At 37.7% G+C, this 20,811-nt stretch overlaps 1 protein-coding gene across 1 annotated transcript in view; it reads left to right on the top strand.

Annotated features, from left to right (window-relative positions):
* The first annotated feature begins 1,128 nt into the window (after positions 1 to 1,128).
* The window catches only part of CEP152 (centrosomal protein 152), a 26,886-nt gene continuing 7,203 nt past the window's right edge, over positions 1,129 to 20,811 (top strand). The window contains exons 1-21 of the mRNA XM_009276494.1: positions 1,129 to 1,215; positions 3,907 to 4,007; positions 4,251 to 4,317; positions 4,552 to 4,896; positions 5,383 to 5,551; positions 6,308 to 6,448; positions 7,502 to 7,641; positions 7,937 to 8,137; positions 9,846 to 9,993; positions 11,304 to 11,395; positions 12,291 to 12,454; positions 13,040 to 13,247; positions 14,111 to 14,224; positions 14,370 to 14,500; positions 14,687 to 14,815; positions 14,960 to 15,095; positions 15,842 to 16,021; positions 16,563 to 16,835; positions 17,303 to 17,434; positions 17,712 to 18,362; positions 19,986 to 20,160. Coding sequence (XP_009274769.1) covers positions 1,129 to 1,215; positions 3,907 to 4,007; positions 4,251 to 4,317; positions 4,552 to 4,896; positions 5,383 to 5,551; positions 6,308 to 6,448; positions 7,502 to 7,641; positions 7,937 to 8,137; positions 9,846 to 9,993; positions 11,304 to 11,395; positions 12,291 to 12,454; positions 13,040 to 13,247; positions 14,111 to 14,224; positions 14,370 to 14,500; positions 14,687 to 14,815; positions 14,960 to 15,095; positions 15,842 to 16,021; positions 16,563 to 16,835; positions 17,303 to 17,434; positions 17,712 to 18,362; positions 19,986 to 20,160 — 3,784 coding nt within the window. The remainder of the gene's footprint in view (positions 1,216 to 3,906; positions 4,008 to 4,250; positions 4,318 to 4,551; positions 4,897 to 5,382; positions 5,552 to 6,307; positions 6,449 to 7,501; positions 7,642 to 7,936; positions 8,138 to 9,845; positions 9,994 to 11,303; positions 11,396 to 12,290; positions 12,455 to 13,039; positions 13,248 to 14,110; positions 14,225 to 14,369; positions 14,501 to 14,686; positions 14,816 to 14,959; positions 15,096 to 15,841; positions 16,022 to 16,562; positions 16,836 to 17,302; positions 17,435 to 17,711; positions 18,363 to 19,985; positions 20,161 to 20,811) is intronic.

Below are 20,811 nucleotides of genomic sequence, written 5' to 3'. Positions count from 1 at the left end.
GGTGAAGCGGGGCTGTATCCTTTCGTCCGGTCGCCTCGGCTCGTGGGGTCGGGAAGGGCTTTAAGGGAAGAGGAGAGGGCGGGAGGGCAGGGGGCCGTTCAGAGCTGGCGGGGGTGTGGGGGGAAGATGGCTGAGCTGCTCCAGCATCATTCCGTGGGAGGCGTTGCAGGCGGTCACGCTGTGGAATCTGGTGTTTTAGGGGGTGCGCAGGGACGGGTACGCGCGTTGATAGGGTTCCTGCTAACGGTATCGGAGTTTCCTTGAATATCGGTGGGCAAGCAGGTCCTTTAAACACAATGAAGTAAATGAGGCGTTACGTCTTTTAACTTGGGGATAATGCTCTTGTAAAGCTTACTTCTTACAGAGCCGAGACTTCAGCATGTGCTACGCCTGTACGCTCAAAGAATGTGCCATTCTGTAAAATCTTCATCAATCATTTCTAGTTCGTAACTGCTTGTCAGGAGTCCCTCTTCATCGGGGAGTAACTTCTCTCGCAACCAAATGCGGGCCAGCACTTACGCGCTGTAGCTTACGGTGAACTCAGTGCAGAGGAGTCCTTGGGAGTCTGAGTCTCCTCATTAAGCAGTTAATTCTGGAACTGACACGATACTTTTCCTATTTCCGTGATACTTTTCATATTTTTCCTATCAGAGCTATTATCCAAATGCGCAAGCAGCAGCATACTTTCAGTATTTAGTACAAAATACAGTTATTCTCTGGAAATAAATGAAGCAAGATTTAAAAGTGGACATAACTATCAACATATATCACAGCATATGTATAACATACCGTGTTAGAACTCGAAGAAAATAATGTCTGGTTGTAAGTGAACTCCAGTAATTTTATAATGTCAGCATATGAAAAGCCCAAGTAATCTGTTTTAAATGCTAACCTCTTAAAAACGAGTAGCATTGGATATACTGAGAAACAAAAGCTCAAGTGAATGATATAGGTAACGTGCAATGTTTGTTTCAAAAAATTTATTTTTGTGTGTGTCTGGCTACATAATTCAGGAAGTGAGGGTGGTACTTTTTAGTGTGTGTGTGTCCCCCCCCTTTTACTCACATGTGATGTTTTCTTGTCTTGCGATAGGTTTTGCTGGATACTCAAAACCATCATTAGAAAACAATGTCCCTTGACTTTGATAGTGGAGCTCTACAAACTCAACATGAAGATGAAGACTATGACCAAGAGGATTATGCAAGAGAACAAGAGGTGAAAAAGAACAAATTATTTAATCTGACGGCTTGTGTATCTAGCTTCTTCCCATTTTTCTCTTTTAAGTGTTTTTAAAAAAAAAAGTTTTATGCTGTCTTTGGTAACAGCAAAACAGAGTGCAGACTGTGCTTTGCAAGAGTGGCATAAAAAGTAAAGAGATAATGAGATGCTGCATCTTAAGAGCCTCGCAATGTCACATGTAGTGGCTGGAAGACCGTTACTCCTTGCCCACGCAGTAGATCAAATGCAAAAGGCTGGTGTCACCTACATTTTGTATTTCTTGGCAGCTTTTTCACTTACTAAAAATACTTGGAAAGCAACAGCTCTCTTTCACTTGAAAATTTGGTTAGCTTAGAAAAGAATGAGGAATAATTATAATCAGAATTTTAAAATTCTGATTATAAATTACATACTTCAATCTCTAGAAAAATATATTCAAATTTTTGTGGGGTTTTTTTTTAGTTGAAATACTTTGGGTGTTTCTGTTTGTTTCATAAAGAGAATTGGCAAAACGTGTGTTTAACATGAATGTGTATGATGGTTTCTTACAGGGTGGTAAATCACGTTCATGTCAGGTGACCTCCCCAATATATACTTCAGGGATCATGGTCTAGAGTGTAGGTAATGTAGACACAAATGCTCACAAAAATGTGTAGTAGAACAATAGCTGTTCAACTTGGAAAGATGCTATTGCAAACACTGTAGGGAATCTGATGTCTGTTCCAAAACTCTCTACCCAGATAAAGAATGTTGTGCTTGTGCAGGAGAACAAGTAGTGAAATAATTGTAGGGTTATTACAGTGGGTGAGCGAGAGAGTGCATAAATAGGATTATAAGTTCAGAGTGTTGAGGGGAACATCTTTTCTGTAATGGGAGGCTGGGAGAGCTGGGACTCTTAACCTGGAGAAGAGAAGGCTCAGGGGGAATTCATAAATGTGTATAAACACCTGAAGGGAGGATGTAAAGACAATGGAGCCAGGCTCTTTTTAGTGGTGCCCAGTGACGGGACAAGAGGCAGCGGGCACAAAGCAAGCAGCCTCTTTGGAATAAGTTAGTGATAATCCTTGTAAGTCATGTGCGTTTGAACTGGGGCAAGGTGGGGTTCACAAAACTGTACATGTTGTAGATATTTCAATGGGATGTGACTTTTAGCCTGCTAGGAGGCTAAAACACGGGCTCTGCTGTGTTCCCTGGTCGAGACGTAATCCAAGACTTTCTGCGTTAGTTTTTCTGCCACAGCAGACGAGGTGTTTTGTTCTTGGAAAACTGGGGAGGTCTACATGGTAGGAGAGTACTTTAACACTAACTTAAGATTTGGAGTCCTGTGCTAGCTAACCTGGTAGGCTGAGCTCAGTTTAAATATGAGCTCTCATGATGATGTTTTCTGAACTGTGTATGCGCTGCTTTCTCTTGACTTTAAGTTTCCAAAGTGGTGCAAGACCAGCAAAACCTATGGTGCTTGAGTATGTCCTCAGCTGTTGCAAGCAGGGCAAAGGAAAGACGATCTTCAGTGAATGATGCTGCCTTTTCTTTCCTGCTTCCTGGAGCTGAGATATAATAAATCTAGAGGGTGCTCTAATGATAGCGAAACTTCTTTGTGCCACTAGTGAATTTCTAGGAACAAACTTTTGGTGCTCTGTTGTTCTGTAGACACCTAGAAGGGTTGTCCTTAACTTCTCACCTAACCTTTGGTCTTAGAGAGCATCTAAAATAGCATCTGAGAAAACATGATATCTTTAAGATAAACTTTTTGTAGATTATAACTTTTGTTTTGTGGATTTTTTTTATTTTTGGAGTTTGGGGGTGGTGGGGGTTTTTTTAACAAAGAAAAGATAATAAGGTATTTAGCATGGGGCAGCTAATGTTTCTGCTCTTGTTAACGCATGCTTTGAGAGTTTGGAGAAAAAAAAAGGGTTAGGGTTCAGAAACTGCATGTAATAACTGATATATTGTGTAGTTCTCAAATCACCTAATAAGAAAAAGAGAATGCATAGCTCAGATCTACAAGAAGCCCAATGTGTGGCCCTATATCAAAGCATCCCTGAAAATTGGAAGAAGAGGTACATTCTATATGGGAATCATTACAACAAGTAAGTTCAGGAGTGTTTTGGTTGTGGGCTGGTTTTTTTTGTGGCACGACTGTCTGTTTCCAGAATTAGAAGCAGTGGTATTTTTCTCTGTTCGTGTCCAGTTGCTTGGTGACTTCGTCTGAACACATGAGCAGACCACTAATCATTGCAGTGATGAGTTCTTGCATCTAGTAACACTGGCTGGAAAGTTCTTACCTGGATTTCAATCCAGACTCCTCAGAAAGAGCACGTTTTGAATGTCCAGTACCTCTTTTGCCTGGGGTTTAGGGAGGAGAAACCTTGGCATGATTAGTTTACAAATCATTCTTCAAAAGTAGTCTGTCCTGGGACACGTCTATCTGGTGGTATTTCCCTTGCCTCTTTTTGGTACAGCTCTTTTCTTAAAAAGAGTTTGCCAGAAAAGTCATTAGGTTGGTACTCTGGTCTATTAAGCATTCTGTGGTATAAGTCTCTCTGTGAATTCCAGTGTTGTGAACTTTCCAATGGAGGAAGAAAAGCAGGATTTTGTGCGAGTGGCCTATTTTGCCTGTCTCTTTGGACTGAACTTGTATGCATTCTTTTGAAAAACATATAACGAATGTTGTTTGTTCTGTTTCAGTTGCAACAACTATTGACAGACCTTCCCCATGATATGCTGGAGGACAGTGGAGACCAGCTCTCCAGCTATTCGGACTGTAGCATTCACGAGACTGAGGAGCAGTAAGGCATTTTACACCATTTTTTTATTATTTGTTGGGCTTTTGAGAATAGAGCAAAATCTCAGCTGATGAGGCATGTAAAAGCAATCCAAATGAAAGGGGAGCCGTAGTGCAGTTTGCAGTATGGTTTGTGTCCCATGAGAAACAGTCTAGATGCCACTTAATTTAATGAAGAGATGGTTTGTTTAGTTTTGTTTTTTCCTGGAGTTATAAGTACATAGTTAAGCTACTTGTCTTTCTTTAGATCACATGAGCCTGGGAAGCATGATGGAAGGTGGAACGATCATCCATTGATAAGTGATCCTCAAAATGTAAGCTTGTATGAGCAGTGATGTCATTAGTAGGAACTGCTTGTTCCTAACAACATAATAACATACTAAATATTATTTAAATTCATTAAAGAAATACTTTTCATGTAGGTGACATGTTTTGCTATTCATTTGAAGTATTTCTAACTTGAGGGCTGGTAACCCCAGAAAAAGGGGGTGGTGGTGGGGAAATCTGCGTTTTGAGAGAGCGGTTCTAAAGCTCTTACCCATTCATAGGGTTATGAACAAGGACAAAATCTGTACCCTGAACAATTCTTGTGTGACCAGCAAAGTGGTCATGTTGAAAAACATGGAAAGAACTGGAATGGCCTACATAACGATGAAGAGGAGAAACATTTATATGATGTTAAAGATGATTACTGTGGCCAGAACGGTCAAGAGGATCCTGATGATGTGTATCTTGGTAGAGATGGGTTTAATGCTCCAAGTTGCTATCAACAGAACAACGTGTATCATCTTCCAGAAAACTTCAAGCCATATGCAAATGGGCATAAACCAGAATTTAACAGTCAGCAAAGTAAAATAATAAATTTTCCAAATGCTCCAAAGGAACATCTTAAGGTATTTCAGAAGCTGATGCATTTTTCTCTCTTTTGGAAATTTTTCACAAGTCTTTAACTAATGGTAGTAATATTTCTAAATGCTTTCAGTCTCTTATTATCAGTTTAAACAGTGATGGGAGGCTTCTGCAGTCTATTTTGCATGTTAAAACAACCAAGTGTTAAATAATTGGAATTTCATATTTGCATGTTATGATTTCTTTTTTTTCTCTTGTTGGCTAGGTAGAATTCCATGAGGTAGAATGAATGTGATTCACTTAAGTGTGTGCTTACTCTATTGAAGTTGACACTTCACTGCTCTCCTAAAGTGGAAGCTTTCCTGAAATTTTCAATCACATTTAAATGGTGTGCTGGATTGGAGCCTGCAAATAAAGAGCTACTAGAGCTCTTCTTAATGTCAGCCTGTAAAATGAAAAATACTTTCATCGAGCAAGACTACAGTTGTAGTTTTAATTTGTTTCCTCTTATGTATATATTGTCACAACAGCAATTTGTTGCATCTGACATTGTCAGTGGCCAGTCGCCAGAATCTTACAAAGTGACTTACAAACCATACCAAAACGGCATTCATCAAAAAATTCCAATAATCCAAGAAGGAACCAGAAGAAATGAAGTGTTTGAAGATTTGCAACATGAATTCTTGGGCAATGATGAAAGTAAGTGTTTGCTGTTTAGGCTTGAAATAAGCTTGTGTGAAAAGACCACTGGAAATCAGCATCAGAAAACCTGTTGACTTCAGTAGATTTTTAGTAAGAGGACAACTAAAAGTATGTTGGTGTATATGATCTCTTATTTTGCTCTAAGCTTACATTGTGATAGCCCTAATTTTGTTTTTGTTTTGTTTTTCCACTTTTTCCACTTTATCTAGAAATCAGCTTTTTTTGATCAGGGTATTTGAGTTTCAGGCTATTAAAAATGTAGTTTTGACTGGCGAGACTGTGAATGAAATTATTTTTGATGGCTTGATCTCAAGTCTTGCTGGCGCTTTGTATCGTTTCTAATATTGGTAAATAATGACTTGCTGTACCTTAGGAGACATACTTTGCTTGATGCCAAATTGGGCTTTTCTGTTAGGTACATTTCAAATGACAGAACTACTTTGCTTCTTAGCTTGAAAATTCATAGCGGCCGCAAGACTGTGTGTGAATTCACAGCACTTAAAACTTTTTGTCTGGGCTTGCTGTTAGATTTGAACTGCATAGGTAGTTCCTACAATTCTTCAGCCATTGCTACCAGAGCCACTCAGGTGGTGTGAATCAAACATGGATTAAAAATTGATGGGATTTTGTGAACCAACAGTGAATTTGGCGACGTATGAAGGAACTATCTTGGGGCAGGAATTACTTGCGACCATGACTTTCTTGGTTAGTTGACTGCGCTGACTTGTCTGTATGCTATTTGAAATTTGGCAGATTCTTCAGAAAATATGCAGATTCTTCAACTGCAAGTTCTAAATAAAGCAAGAGAAAGACAACTGGAAGAACTTAATGAAAAGCTAGAAAAGAGTGCACAGCAGATTAGGTATTTGAATCATCAGCTTTCAATGGTCAAAGGTAAATGTTTTTGTATGGATCTCTAATTCTTAGATTTTTTTCATATCTAGCAACTTTTTTATTCTGACACTTTGACTTGGGCAGTGTCTCCGCAGGTATTGATCAGACGTATAAACTTGATTTGGGATTATGTGGACCTAACCCTCTCCCCCCAACATTGTTTTAAAGAAAATTCTCTACATTAGTGCCTGACTGCATAACTGGCTTAAATTTTACTGCATTCTCAAGACCACCATTGTATTCCAGAGTCCCCATGTGCCAGGCATTAAAAATGCATAGAAAAGTGAGAGGCTTGCCAAAGTGGTGTGTTAAAAGTAAAAAAAAACAAACAAACAAACAAAAAAAAAACCCAAAACCCCACAAAAAAAACAAACAAACCAACCCAACCCAAAAAAAAAAAAAACAAAAAAAAACCCCACAAAAAAACCAAACCAACCCACCCAACCCGAACTCCAGTAGTAGTAGTGTACCTCTATGAAAAAACCTTTTTTTGTGCTGTCTGGTTTAACAAGCCGTTTCCTGGACTGTACGTGGGGAGAAGCTCTTCAAAAATCATCAGAGCTGTAGTGGAGACTGGTGGTTGTCTTGGCCTCCCTTTTCTTACAGGAACAGACAAAAAAGAGTCGTGAGCGTAAAAGAATTAAGAATATAATTTTTAGAATGGAAAAAGGTCAAAGGAGAGATAAAACTTCAGCTGTCAACCATTTTGCTGTGTCTTGGCTGTTCCTCCAGAGGAATTACTTTGTTTCTCCCTTTAAACGGTGTAAGGGATGATGCTAGTGCCTCGTGCTGACAGAATGGGGCTTGTTTCCAGTAGGGTTCTGAAGGTACGATATATCTGACTGCTTCCAGCTATCAGGGGGAGAGAGTGGTTACTGGATGGAAACTGACTGAGTGTTTTTGTTCTGTCCTCTGCTTGTTGCCCACAGCATGAGACAGAGGGCTCATAGCAAATGGTTCTGTAGAGCAGGGGTACCGAACAGTCGTGTACCATGAAGTTGTTGGGTGGCTGGCCATGTTTCTCGCACAATTATTGTGTGTCTCTCTCTTAAGATGAAAAGGATGGTTTGGCTGTTAGTCTTCGTGAGTCTCAAAAACTCTATCAGAATGGAAAGGAACGGGAAGTGCATCTTGAAGGTCAAATAAAGGCCCTTGAAACTCAAATTCAGACTCTTACTACCAATGAGGAGCAGGTACTATAACTATTCTTCAACTGTTTATTGTGGAAGATCTCTACAGTTATGTTTGTGGTCCATTTGCATTAAGCATAAATGCTAGTCTCTTGAAACACTGTTCATGATCATTGTAGAAGCTGAATATATGATGAATGGATAGGATGCATCGGTGGAGAATAGTTTGTATTAAAATCCAGGCATTATCTGAGGACTTCTAGCAACTCTTGCACAAAAAGATTGAACTGACATACATAATATTGGAGCAAAAGTAAAATACGTGTAACTGGGAGCTACTGTAATACTGTTCCTACAGATATTGAAGCAATCCAAAGTGGCAGAGGTTGCCATGGAAAGCATGCAGAAGCAGCTGTTAGAACTTCAGCGATCAGATGCCCTTCAGCGAGCCAGAGAACAACACGAGGCCATTGTTTCAGCACTCAAGCAGAAGTATGAAAAGCAAGTATTATCATTAGAGCAGAAACTTGATACTACAAAATCTGCACTCCGAGAGCAGGTGAGAAATTACTTTAGGACGCTGAGTACTGTACTGGAGAGGCGGTAGAGCTCCACGTGTTTCCTAAACAGCACTTCTTGACCTGTAATTCTAATAACTCCTTCTGGAAGCTGCTAAGCAAATGGAAAGGAAATTCTACATAAGTCTCAATATTATGAAGCCTATGTGGTATGTTTTTGTAAACATCTCCAGGCAGTTGTGAGCTCAAATAGTGTGTTTGTACACAGCAGATGCAGAGGAGGCAAGAATTAATTGTCTTAGTTTCTCTCCTGAGCTTTCATTCTGTGCACAGTCTCTTTTTAAAAGAGTACTGGAAAAAAAATCTGGGAAAGAAAAGAATGAATTAAGAAATTATGTGATTTTTTTGCTGCAAGAAAAACTGGTTATTAAATAGTCTATCGCCAAGCTTTAGTCTCAAAATGATCAAGGACTCCCAACCACTGAAGGGTCACTTTATTTTAGAAGTATAGACTTAAAAGGAGGCGGGGGGGAAAGGCTGGCTTTAAGATGGAGTTTGATATGGATTGTGTCGTATGGTTATAGGGCTTATTAAAATTACTCTACCTGACATGTAATAAGAGTCCATTACACTATTAGAAATATTCAAGCAATGTAGTCTAGGCAGGCCTTAATAAATTGTCCTCTTCTTTCACATAAAAGAAATAGAATTAAATTTTTTTAATTCTAGGTCTGTAATTCTTGTCTCAACATAAATATGCATAAAAATAAATGGGTTGTATGTTTGAAAAGGTAACTAGCACTTGCTTGTAAACAAGAATGTACTGCTAAATTTCTGCTTATTAGTACGCAATGTAGTCTAGGCAGGCCTTAATAAATTGTCCTCTTCTTTCACATAAAAGAAATAGAATTAAATTTTTTTAATTCTAGGTCTGTAATTCTTGTCTCAACATAAATATGCATAAAAATAAATGGGTTGTATGTTTGAAAAGGTAACTAGCACTTGCTTGTAAACAAGAATGTACTGCTAAATTTCTGCTTATTAGTACCACAACAAATTGTAAACAAGAATGTACTGCTAAATTTCTATTAGTATCACAACAAAGCTTACACAGCTTTGTCTCTACTGCAAAAAAAAAGGTTTTTATGGTAGTATGTTTGGAGTATTTAGAGAGAGATCTCCTGGTTTTGAGGGAAAATGGGAAAGTCAAAAGGCATAAAGATGAGGTACTGTGCTTCCCAGGTCTGTGTAGGTAACTAAGCAATGCCGTATGAAGGTCTACTTTGTATATCATGAAAAAAACCCTACAGTTCCTCTTTTACAGAGCATTGCAATGTGCTAGCTTGGCTTAAGCTCAGTTAAAATTAACTAAATTGAGTTAAGCTCAGCCTTAATATACATAATGTGAAGGTTTGATTTTTCTGCAGTAAGCTAACTGTATGTGATTAATTACAGGGGATAATCTGACATGCTGAAAACTGCTCTAGGAAATACAAAATGGTTCACATCCATGTACGTTTATATATGAGTATACTTACTGTCTCCTAGTGAAAACTTAACTTTGCTGTAAGAGATGACCTGTCAGCCAAGGATAGCATTTGATCTGTGATTGATTTAGCTGGCCTCTGCCCCTTTAGGTATCTGATTCTTTTTCTCCTGTGCCTTGTATGTATTGACTCTTTCTATATCCGAAATTGTCCTAGATGGCTAGATGTTTGTAACATGAGTAAAAATAATCTCTCTTCCTAGAAAGAGCTCTGCAAAAATCTAGGAGAGCATGTTAAACAACTTGAAAAAATGCTGGAAGAAACCAAATGCGAAAAAACTGAAATAATAAATCGACTGACAAGAAGCCTAGAAGAAAGCCAAAAGCAATGTGCAAATTTACTGCAAACAGGTCAGCCTTTTACTCATACCTTACCTTTCCTTGCAGAAATGGCTCCATTTTTTTGAAGTGTGAAATTGCACATCTATGTTCCTATTGAAATGGAATCAACATCAAGCTAAATGTGTACTAGACCACTTCCTGTGCAGTGCATTAGTCAGACATAAATGAAGTTTAGTTAAGGCTAAACTGAAGTGTAAAAAACAATAAAAAAAAAATAAAAATCACCCCCCTCCCCCCCCAAACCAAAAAACCCCACCAAAATCCCAAACAGCAGCAATTAAACTATTTGTATGTGTATTTTGTGCTGCATATGTGTAAACTTAGTTTTGAACTAAATAACAGCCTTTGAGAGCAAGCTACTTATTTTTGTATTAGGCATTTGACTTGAATTGCCATTCTAAATTCAAATCACTACAAGAAAATAACTGGTTTTGTGGCTGGAGGCTGGTTCTTGGAAACTTCTATCGGTAGGAATAGCACATGAAATATTCTGCTCTTTGTGTATTTGACTTGTGCCTACCTTTACACACTGAAGTCTTTTAATAGTAATGTATGTCTTTTCGTAGAATCCAAACGTCCTAACTAAATGGAAATTATCTGTCTTCCTGGATCCTAATTTAAGAGGATGTTCTGTTTAAGAACTGTTGTAGTCTGGAAGAAAAATGTCTCTAGAGAGAGCCTAAATGTCAGGATAGAGAAGGAGAAAAACCTTATTGGATCGGTATTATGTAGTAAATAAGTAATTATAAATGTGATAGGATATTTGAAAAGAATGCAACTGCCAATTGAAGAAATGCCATGATTTTTCTGTGCTATATTCATCAAGTGCCTTAAAGCAGTAACAAATTGGCAAACTGATAAAGCTAAATTTTTCACCTGGGGAGGAGGAGAAGGTGGCCTGTTTTCCAAGGTGGTCCTGTTCCTGCTGAACTTCTGGCACAATCACACAATGTCGTTTTTTGCTTCTGGTGAGCTACAAGGAAAGCAAACATTTGGCACGTCTTCTTCCTCATGGTATTTATTTTAAAGCTACTATTAAAAATTCTGAAAAAAATAAAGCCACTGTAGTTCCCAAATTTTAAAACAAACTGCACTTTAAATTGGAGACCTGTAGTAACCTTCACCTGCCCAATTCAGGCAGAAATATTCTTGCCTTCATTATTTGTATTTTCTATTAGTGAGCTCAAGGAAATAGAAACAGAGTAATGCCTATTACCAGAATCAACATCGCTATTTTTAAGTGATCTTTTTTCAGATTGCATGGTCTTTCTTGCGTATTTATGACTTGCTCTTTCTCTCCCTTTTCTGTCCTGCAATAGGCTCGATGCAGGAGACAAATCAGTTACGGTTTCAATTGCAACAAGCTCAGTCTGCACACATGATAAGCAATAACATGAACAAGGCTTTGCAGGTTAATTAATTTTACTAAATATGTTACTGTTTTGATTTTTAGGGGGGCGGGCATTATTGCTAAGAGGTTGGTAGTTGAAACTCTTTATTTGTTGGGGAAACAAGCACGTCTCCTTTCAGTAAAGGACTACCTACTACTTCATCTCCCAGTGTTGCATGTTGGATTTTTTTTTTTTACTACTTCATCTCCCAGTGTTGCATGTTGGACTTTTTTTTTTTTTTAAATTAAAACACAGCGGGGCATATGTATCAGCACAAATCTGATACCATACATCTATCTAACCTGCTTATGGAAAAAGAAAAATGTAAATTCTATGTGCTGGGAATCTCATAACTTAATTAGGCTATGGGGTAGTTGGAGATATTATGTTCTGAAATTTATCTTTTGCCAGCAAAAGGGAATGCTAGAGTCCTCTGTAAAATATGAGTGGAAATCTGTGTTTCCAGTTCAGTTCATATATTTGACGTAAATCTATCATCTTGGAAATTATGAATCCTAATAAGTACTAGAGTAATAGGCTGTTTTTCCAGTTATGTGCTTTTCTGTTGTCATTCATTTTACTATACAAGGGCAGCAGGAAAGAAGTAAGAGCACAAGAAATAATACTTAACTTCATATATGAACTGTAATAAGAACAGTAGAATATACTGAGCAACAGAAAATATTCCCTAACTAATTTGTAGTTTTAACATATGCTTTGCTAGAGGTATCAAAAATGATAGTATAAATAAATAAAACTGATGCTAGATGATTCAAGTAAATACAGCTAAATACAACTATACTTACACAGAGCTATTCTTTCTGTTTGGTTTCTTTGGAAGAGTTATCATGGGCCTGATGTGTTTGCTTGGAGTGTCTCTGCTCAGTGTAATTTTTTTCTGTCTCTTCCTTTAAGGAAGAATTAATGGAACTGAAGGAAGAAATAGCTTTGTATGAATCTGCTGCCAAGCTTGGAGTATTTTTGAATGATGCAGGTGGAGAGCTGCATACGAACCTGGCTGATTCCTATGTAGATTTGGGAATTAAAAAAATCACTGGGAAGAAACCAAGGTTCTGCAGGTATTGAGTGATTCTTGTTGAAAGAAAAATCTAAAATCCTCAAGAAATTATACAAGTGATGTGTAAAAGATGGTCTTACTGGATCAACATACTTTTTTTTTTTTGTAGATGTTTGAAATACTGCTTGTATTGCCAGGGAATCTGGGAAACAGGAAACTGGACTAATACCATAAATGGGATGCCTAATTGCTGCTTAATAAATCTTCCGATTTTATAGGGACTGTGTTGCTGTTCCTTGGATTGTATGGATTATATGCATGAATACCTTTTTGCTCAAAGATTCCACATAGTTACTTAATGCTAAAGCTGTCTTTTAAAACAACCAATTGAGTTGTCTCAAAATACATCACATGAGAATGACTCTTTTGGGGAAACAGCTGAATAAACAAGTTTTCTGTACGTTAACTGCAACTTGATGAAAAAGCGTATGGCTTTTATATTCACGTTCTCTCATTCTTTTTACTGTTACCTCTTGGACATCTGTATTTCTGGTAGCATTAGTTGCTCTTCTCTTTGCTACCACTACCTTTCAGATAAATGGCTTTTTTCTTTTAAATACTGAACTGGTTATGTCTTCCCTAATAGTGCAATGCAGAACAGAGACATGGATAAAGAGCTCTCTAAAGATGAAATTATTGTAGAATTAAAAGCTGAGCTGGAACGTTTATTGAGCAGTAATAAAATGAAGAGAAAACAGATTACTCAATTACAAAATGATCTTAAAGATTGCCAGAAGACATTAGAGGAATACAAGCAGTTATTGAAAGCAGAAAAAGCATCAAAAGAGTCAGAGGTTTGTTCTTTTACACTTTCTTAAATATAAAGATGCACTGGATTTTAGTGAACCAAACCAACGTTTAAACTTGTTACGAAAACGGACCAAAGAATTTACTGACAGCTGAGTATTCATAGCAACTAAGTAAATCTGTCTTTGATCTTAAGGAAAGTATTCTTATTTGGATGATACCTTGTTTTGTATCTTTGGTGAAAAAGAAACAAACTGAATACCAGAACTTGGGCAGCGTATGCCTTATTAGGTGAGTTCTAATATGATGGCTTACTTGCTTGATAGCACTTAAATGGCCACTCTGCTTTTTTCAGAACTGAATTTCATTGGAGAAAGTCGGTTTTCTTTCCCCAAAAAGACCTTGTAATTTCTCTGAGAAAGCTGATAGTATCATTAGGTTATACAAAGGGAACATTAAACAGATTGCCTTCAGAGGGCCTTCACTATGTAATTTGATCAACAAGGAATCCCTTTGATATTGCATCTCTCTTCACCCCATTATTAACATCCCTCTATAAATTGATCAGACTTGTAACATCTGCTCTTGTAATCTATATGTTATGACCTGGATGTGGGATAGGAATATAATATGCTTGAGAAGTGTGCTCTCTGTTGGATGATAGTAGTCATTCAGCTTGTAGACACAATGTTGAGTGTGTGCTTCTTTAAACCTTAGTGATGCTATGAGTTTCAAGAATTCATCTAGAATAACAGTGATACTGTTATATCTTGCACTGCAATAATTTCCTTTGGGTTTTTTTATTTTTTCCAAGTAAAATTTTTATTGGACAGTTTTAACTTTTTTACAGCATCAACTTCTAAATCATTTATATCTTGAAAGATATCATCTTAATTTTGTTTATTTTTAGCTTGTCACAAACCTGAATGATACTTTGGTGGCCAGTCCTTCGGTTTCTGATAATCTTAAGGAAGAAGTTCTGAGACTCAGAAAGGCTAATGAAACTTTGCTGCAAGAAGCTGAGGTGAGACAGAGATGCTGCTTATCTCTACACCCCTCCCCCCCCCCCCCCAAAAACACATACGCTAAAACCCAAAACCCTTGTGCTAAAACCTGCAATTAGAAAAGGTTTTTACAACCCACCTATTACTTGACCCTTGTTTGTCCAGAACCATACTTTGACTATTGAAGAACTGAAGGAAAATGAGGAAAAACTGAAAAGATTAAATCAAGATCTCTGTTGTCAGATGAGAAAGATGGTTCAGGATTTTGATCAGGATAAACAAGAAGCCATTGACAGGTAAGTCTGTTAACTCCGTTTAGTTCCATTTGTGAACTTTTAGCCTGCATGTATAATCTTGTACCAGCTATCTGGTACAAGGGGAGGTCAGCATTAGAAAGCTAGTTTCTTACTTAAGGAAAAGTTGAACCCTGTTCAAAAGGGGAAAAAAAATTAGGTAGTTTTTTTCCTTTCTTGAAATCATAGGTGTGAAAGAACTTATCAGCAACATCATGAGGATACAAAAGCACATTTTGAGAAAGGCCTGCTGGAGAGGTATGCTGCAGAAAAACAGCAGCTTCTTCAAACTTACGAAGAGACAATCTCGCAGTTAAAGTAAGACTTACCTTTTTTTTCCACTTTTACTGAAACTTTCACATTTCCTGTCTGGCCCTCAGTGCTAGTTACACTTTTTTAAAACAGACTTGCTGTCCTATGAGTGTAAGGACTAACTGATAATAAATAATCTGTCCTGTGAAGGGCTAACATAGAGGAGCTGAACAGAGAGATGACTGCAGTGAAGGAATGTTACATCGGAGTCTGTGGGGAGAAGGACACCTTGGAAGCTACTTTAAGGCAGAAATTTGAGCAAGAGCAGCAGCTGAAGGAAGAGAAGGTACTAATGGAAATACCTGTAAACCATATCATTTCAGACTGTTTTTAAGATGTAATATCCGTAAGTGTATTTAACTTTGTAATTGTTTGGGGAAGATACTTGGAAGAGATGCAGTTATATCAGAAAATTAATACATGTGACTTATTGGTTGTTAAATTAACCTGCTGATGTCTCCTGGGGTTTATAATATTGTAGAAGTAACCCTTTCCAGTAGCTATTCATTTTCACGTAGTCGACTTTCATAATTTTGACTCTTGAGGACTGTTCAGTCGGCAGTGTGAGGTTTTACATTCATGAGACATTTTCCAAAAACCTGACTGACAATACAAGTTTTCTTCTCCCTATATAAAACTGATCTGAAAATACTGTGGTTTTTTAAGTAATAATGAATTCAGACTGCTATATTGATTAAAAGCTTCGCTTTTCTTGAAGATATCAGTGTGAAATGACTAAACTAGGTCAACTGTCTTGCTAAGCAAGTACAGTAAAGAGGTGCAGCTCGAAGTATGCTGGGAATAAAGATGCTTGATAAGAAAACTTATTTTAGAGCAATAGCCTATAATAACCTCTGATATCACACCTTAAAACAGCTCCTTTTGAGAGCAGAATCTCTTGTCCAGGTGTCATCAGTAAGATCAGTGCACAGGCTCTAGAGAATTAATCATGTCTCATGCATTCCCATCACTTTGTACCAGAGCAGTTCGCTATGCCTTGGAGAATACTTTAATTTTATTTTTTTTCCCTAGCTCAAGAAACAGCTACTAGAAGAAAAAGAAAACTCTCTTAACCTTCTGAGGACTGAGCTTGAAGAGAAACACAGCAGTTCTATGATAGCAGCAAAGAAGCAGTGGCTGGAAGAAAAAGAACAGCAGGTTGAAGAGGAAGTTGCATTAGCCAAAACTCACTGGGAGAAGGAATTAAAAGAGGTGTGGAACTTAGACCAGGGGGGTTCAATTTTTTTTTTGTTGGTTTGTTTATTTTCAGAAGAACTTTTGTATGTAGATAGACTTATGTGCTGCTATTCTGCCATTTGAAGTGGCTTTCAAGGACCTGTCATTTTAGGAGCCTCTAAAGGAGTCAGTAGGTATTACACATGCTTAAGACTTTGGAAAAAACCTCCTAGACCCTGTAAAGTGATATGCAGACTGTCCTGAATGTCACAGTTGGTAATATGCTGGAGTTTTCCACCCTGATCCCTGGGCGAGTGGTTACGCTTTCTATTGTTTCATTCAGCTATCATATAAAAGGCCTCTGTGTATCCTATCCCATAGAAGAAAGCTGTGATAAGGAAGAAAAACCAACTCATTCTTTACCAAACTCTCTGCTCTCTGAGCGTGGTTTTGCTCTTCTCCTGTTAGGGAAGGAAGATTATTGGTGTAAACAGTGGCTTTTTTGTTAAATACCAGTGAAATTCTAGTTATTTGGACACTGGGGAGATTTTTCTTTAAAAATATTTTTTTTCCTTAGAATAAAGAACAAGTCTTTGCAAAAATAGAAAGAGAATGGCAAAGTAGGCTGGAAGAAACGAGAAGAACTGTCGCTGAATGTAATGACTGCAGCAGCCAAACTGACCGAGTAACAGTTGTGGATGAAGCTTCAGCTAAAGAGTTAGAAGGGATTGTTGAAGATCAGAGGCTGCAGATCCAGAAGGCTCTGAAAGAAAGTATGGCCTCTGAAGAGGCCTTAAAAGAATTTGGAATAGAACTGGAAAATAAATACCGTAAAAATCTTGCCAGCCAGGTAACAAATAATTGTTCTGTCTGCCTGGAGCATGTGAAACTGCCATGTGCAACTAAGTCATTAAAAAAAAAAAGTGTTCTCTTCCACTAACTTTCTGCTCAGTAGTTGGTATTTGCTATATTAGAAATATATTTAAAAAAAAAAGTTCTGAAGAAGCTGTAGCATGTAGCTTGTTTTTTCTAGCTGTTAATTTTTCACACAGTTGGACAAGTTTTGCAGGAGTTTTGAACACAACTGAGCAAAACTGGCTTAGAGTTTATACCATTTTGTTAAGAAAAAAATAATATTCAACATCTTGGTATCATTTCTTGCATCAAGAAATGAACAGATGCTGCTGGTCTGATTCTCTTAATTTCTATAAACATGGGCAATCCAAACTGAAGTCTGTTCTTTCACTGCTACATGAAAGTAATAATAAAAATGTGTTCGGTGGTGGTGACTAAAGTAGGTTTTTTATCTGCTTATAGGTAGATGCAGCTTTAACCCAAGCTCGAGCCAGGTGGCTGCAAGAATTAACACATCTCAAAGAGTACAAAGTAAATCTAAAGATAGAACAAGAAAAATGGGAAAAAGAACACAAAGAGACTGCAGCAAAGCAGGTAGCCCAAAACACTTGTGTATGTGTATTGATAAACAGTTCAGTCTTCCAAAGCCCATATATTCCTGAGGAATGAATGCAGACATAGGTGGGGAATCATTAAGGAAAGATGTTTCTAGTGTATTCTGGCTCTGATCCATTTTTTTGCCTATGTAGGATTATATTTTTATTAAATAATTTGAAAATCATCTCCAATAGATTGATAATGACCCAGGGTTATGTTTTATGTATATATAAATATATGTATATATCTTTAATGACTGTGTTGTATTTACCAGTTAGCCCTAGTTCTCTCAGCTGCTGAAGAGAAATGGAAGAAAGAACATGAACATACAGAGAAATCTGGTCCAAGAATGAAAGAACTTGAAGAAAAGGTAATTTCTCTCAAGAAGGAATTGGAGCTAAAGAAAGAAGAAATCCCTGCAGCTATCAAAGCAGAACTAGCAAAAGCCCGTGCTCAGTGGAACAAAGAAAAGCAAGAAGAAATCCTGCAGATACAAGGACAAAATGAGAGAGACTACCGATCGTTCTTAGATGATCACAGAAACAGAATTAAAGAGGTACTTGCAACAGCAAAGGAGGATCTTGCAAAGCAGAAGAATGATCTCTCCATTCAGAAAGAGGCAGAAATAAAGATGTTACTAGACCAAAAGCAGCGAGAATGGGAGGCTCAGGAAACAAAGAGGCTGCAGGATGAAGTTAATCGGTACGAAGAGAAGACTCTGGTTGAGCTTGAGTACTTGTTGAGTGAAATCCATGAAGAACTAGTCAAGTGCACACATAGTAAGCATTCTTGGAAGGATAAGTGTTTTGACGCTCATGTTCAATTAAGCCATCGATGCAAAGACAAACTGAAGGCTTGCTTACAAAAGGCCTACAGAACCACAGTTTACGCAATTCTGGAAAAGAAAGAGAGAGAATGGAAAGAGGTAATATTTCTGTAAATTATAACTGTCAACCAGAAAAGGGATTTGAGAAGTCACTCTTACTTGTTTTCTCCCGATATAAAATATCCATGTAATCCTGAGAATCGGAGAATCCAATGTTTGAGTTCATTGATAACAACAGTCCTTTAAAACTGTGAAAGAGGGATAAATCTGCCATTAGCAAGTGAAAAGGGAAAGGGTGGGTGTAGCTTTGACACCCTCAATCTTTAAAGAAGAGAAAGCCGGGTTAGGAGTGTCACTTTTTAATGCCAAGATTCATAAATTAAGGAGAAGAATCCACCATCTTAAGTCTGGGAGCCTGTTGAAGGCTCCTTGTGACCTCTTAGATGGGTTCTGTCATTGAGGCCCATCTTAGGTTTTTGCATAGCTGCTGGGTTCAGTTTTTTTTGAGAAATTTAGCAGTTTGTAATGGTGATTGGATAGGGATCGTTGATTATGTTACTCTTTTTCTTCCCCCTTCTGATACAAATAAAGATGAAAACAGTAAATCCTTTTTGCAGATTATTTGTAGTAGAACTGAATAACTGACAAACTGATCTATCTTGGGAATAATAGTCTTGCTTAACTTTATTGTGGCTCTAGGAAATCTTTTCAATGTGCCTGCCCAAATGAGGAAAGACACCCTCTTCTAGAGGAATTTGGGGCTAAGTAGAATTCTGTCCAAAAGCTTCTGTTTCTGTTGTTTTGGCAGATTCCTCCTTTTGCAATACTTAACGCTTGTAGTAAGTTTTTGATTATGGGGAGCATCCCACTGGAAATGCCATTGCCACCCAGCATTCAGCTGCTGGGGAATTATCCAAGAATAGGGCAGAGAAGGAAACTGTCTTGTTTTTCAAGAAAGGGCAGGATGGGGGGAAATGAGTATGAAGTGATTTCTCATTACAATATTACCCAGTTTTTTAGTGGTAATATGTTTCTCTTCAGAAAGTGGACCTTTAAAGTTTTCTTGTCATGAGTTATTTTCACTATGGTAAAGAAAATCAGAAAGTTTTTTCCTATGCCTGATGCATCTTCTGTAATAGATATGAATGTCTCTTGGTAAACTGTTTTTAATATGTCTTTGAACTTCAAAACATTGGTTGGCTTCAACAGCCTTATCCAGTGAAGTCTTTGTAATTTCTTAGTAATGTCTTCTCTTATCCTACTGTAGTAACAATAAACAAAGGAGTTACATTTTTCTAGATGGCTTTCCTGTCCCTTTACTACCCATATTTGTGGCGAAACTCTAAATGGGTCCAACCCCTTTTTCTGCTGGATATGCCTTTTAAAAAAACAAGTTAGCTTCAACTATTCAAAGACACTGTATAGTTCTGCAATGTTAAGGGCTACTGACGTTTCCAAAATAGTACTTAAGATAGCCAGGTACTGCTGTTGCACTGAATTATGCCAGGTAAAACTTCTGTGTGCTAGAATACACGTTTTCCTCCTGATTCAAGCTGCAATCTGCAGTTCTATTGTAGGTTTAAAGCATCTGCATTACAATTACTAAAGCTACTTGGTGGCCAGGGTTGCTTGTTTTTATGCGTGACATTTTTCTACTTTAAGATAGTGCGGAACACTTTTTGCTATGTGTTGGGTTTTCAGGAAGTGTTTTTTCAATTACAGAAATATGAAGAGCTACTGACTAATGCAAATAAAGAAGCATACACTTGCCTGCAATGTGGTGAAGGAGAAACTGGGGACATGGCAACACCTCCTGTGTACAACGTTGGACACCAAGCAGAAGCACAAAGGAGGCTAAGACGACAGCCACCCTTGCAGGAAACTGGAACAGACAAAGGTATTGTGTTTGTTTTTAATTTGGCAAATTGTGTATCATCAAATTAAGCTTGTTTGTAGCAGTCTTTAATAGTCAATGTCTTACTGATGACTCTAATGCAAAGTTAGTGAATATTTGGGTGAGAGGGGAAGATGCGGTTCTGATTGTAAGGTGGTTTAACATAGTACAAGCTAATGCAACATTAAAGTCACAAACCGTGCAACAAATGATACTGGTCTCCAGCTTACTGATTTAATGCCAGGCTTTGAGGTTTAATGTTATTAAATGCTAGTAGCTTTCTGCTTTTTAAAGCCATTCTTCAGAAGTAAAGAAATAGCTGCAGATGTAAATACTCTTTGGGGGTTGTGGACATGAACACAAATACCTCTGGTGTATAACAGCTCATAAGCAAGCCAGTGTTGATTATGATAAGCAGGGTGTGGTCTAAACTATGTCTTGTAAATGGGTAATACTAAATTGGAGCTTTGAAGATCGAATCGTGCTACTTGCTTTGACAGTAGACAGGACAAGGAATTCTACATTCATGTAAAAGATATTGTTGTGTCAAGAATCATACTTTGCCTGACATGGTAGTTTTTTCCGATTCTTTTGATCAAGAATGTAGTTGAAAAAATGTGAATCCCCAGGTGATGTTTCTCTTCCTCCCCTTCC

This window comes from Aptenodytes forsteri, unplaced genomic scaffold (assembly GCF_000699145.1).
Source record: "Aptenodytes forsteri isolate BGI_AS27 unplaced genomic scaffold, ASM69914v1 Scaffold1, whole genome shotgun sequence".
NCBI lineage: Eukaryota > Metazoa > Chordata > Aves > Sphenisciformes > Spheniscidae > Aptenodytes > Aptenodytes forsteri.
The sequence above is the reverse complement of the archived record's forward strand: the minus strand, read 5'-3'. Positions and strand labels throughout refer to the sequence as shown.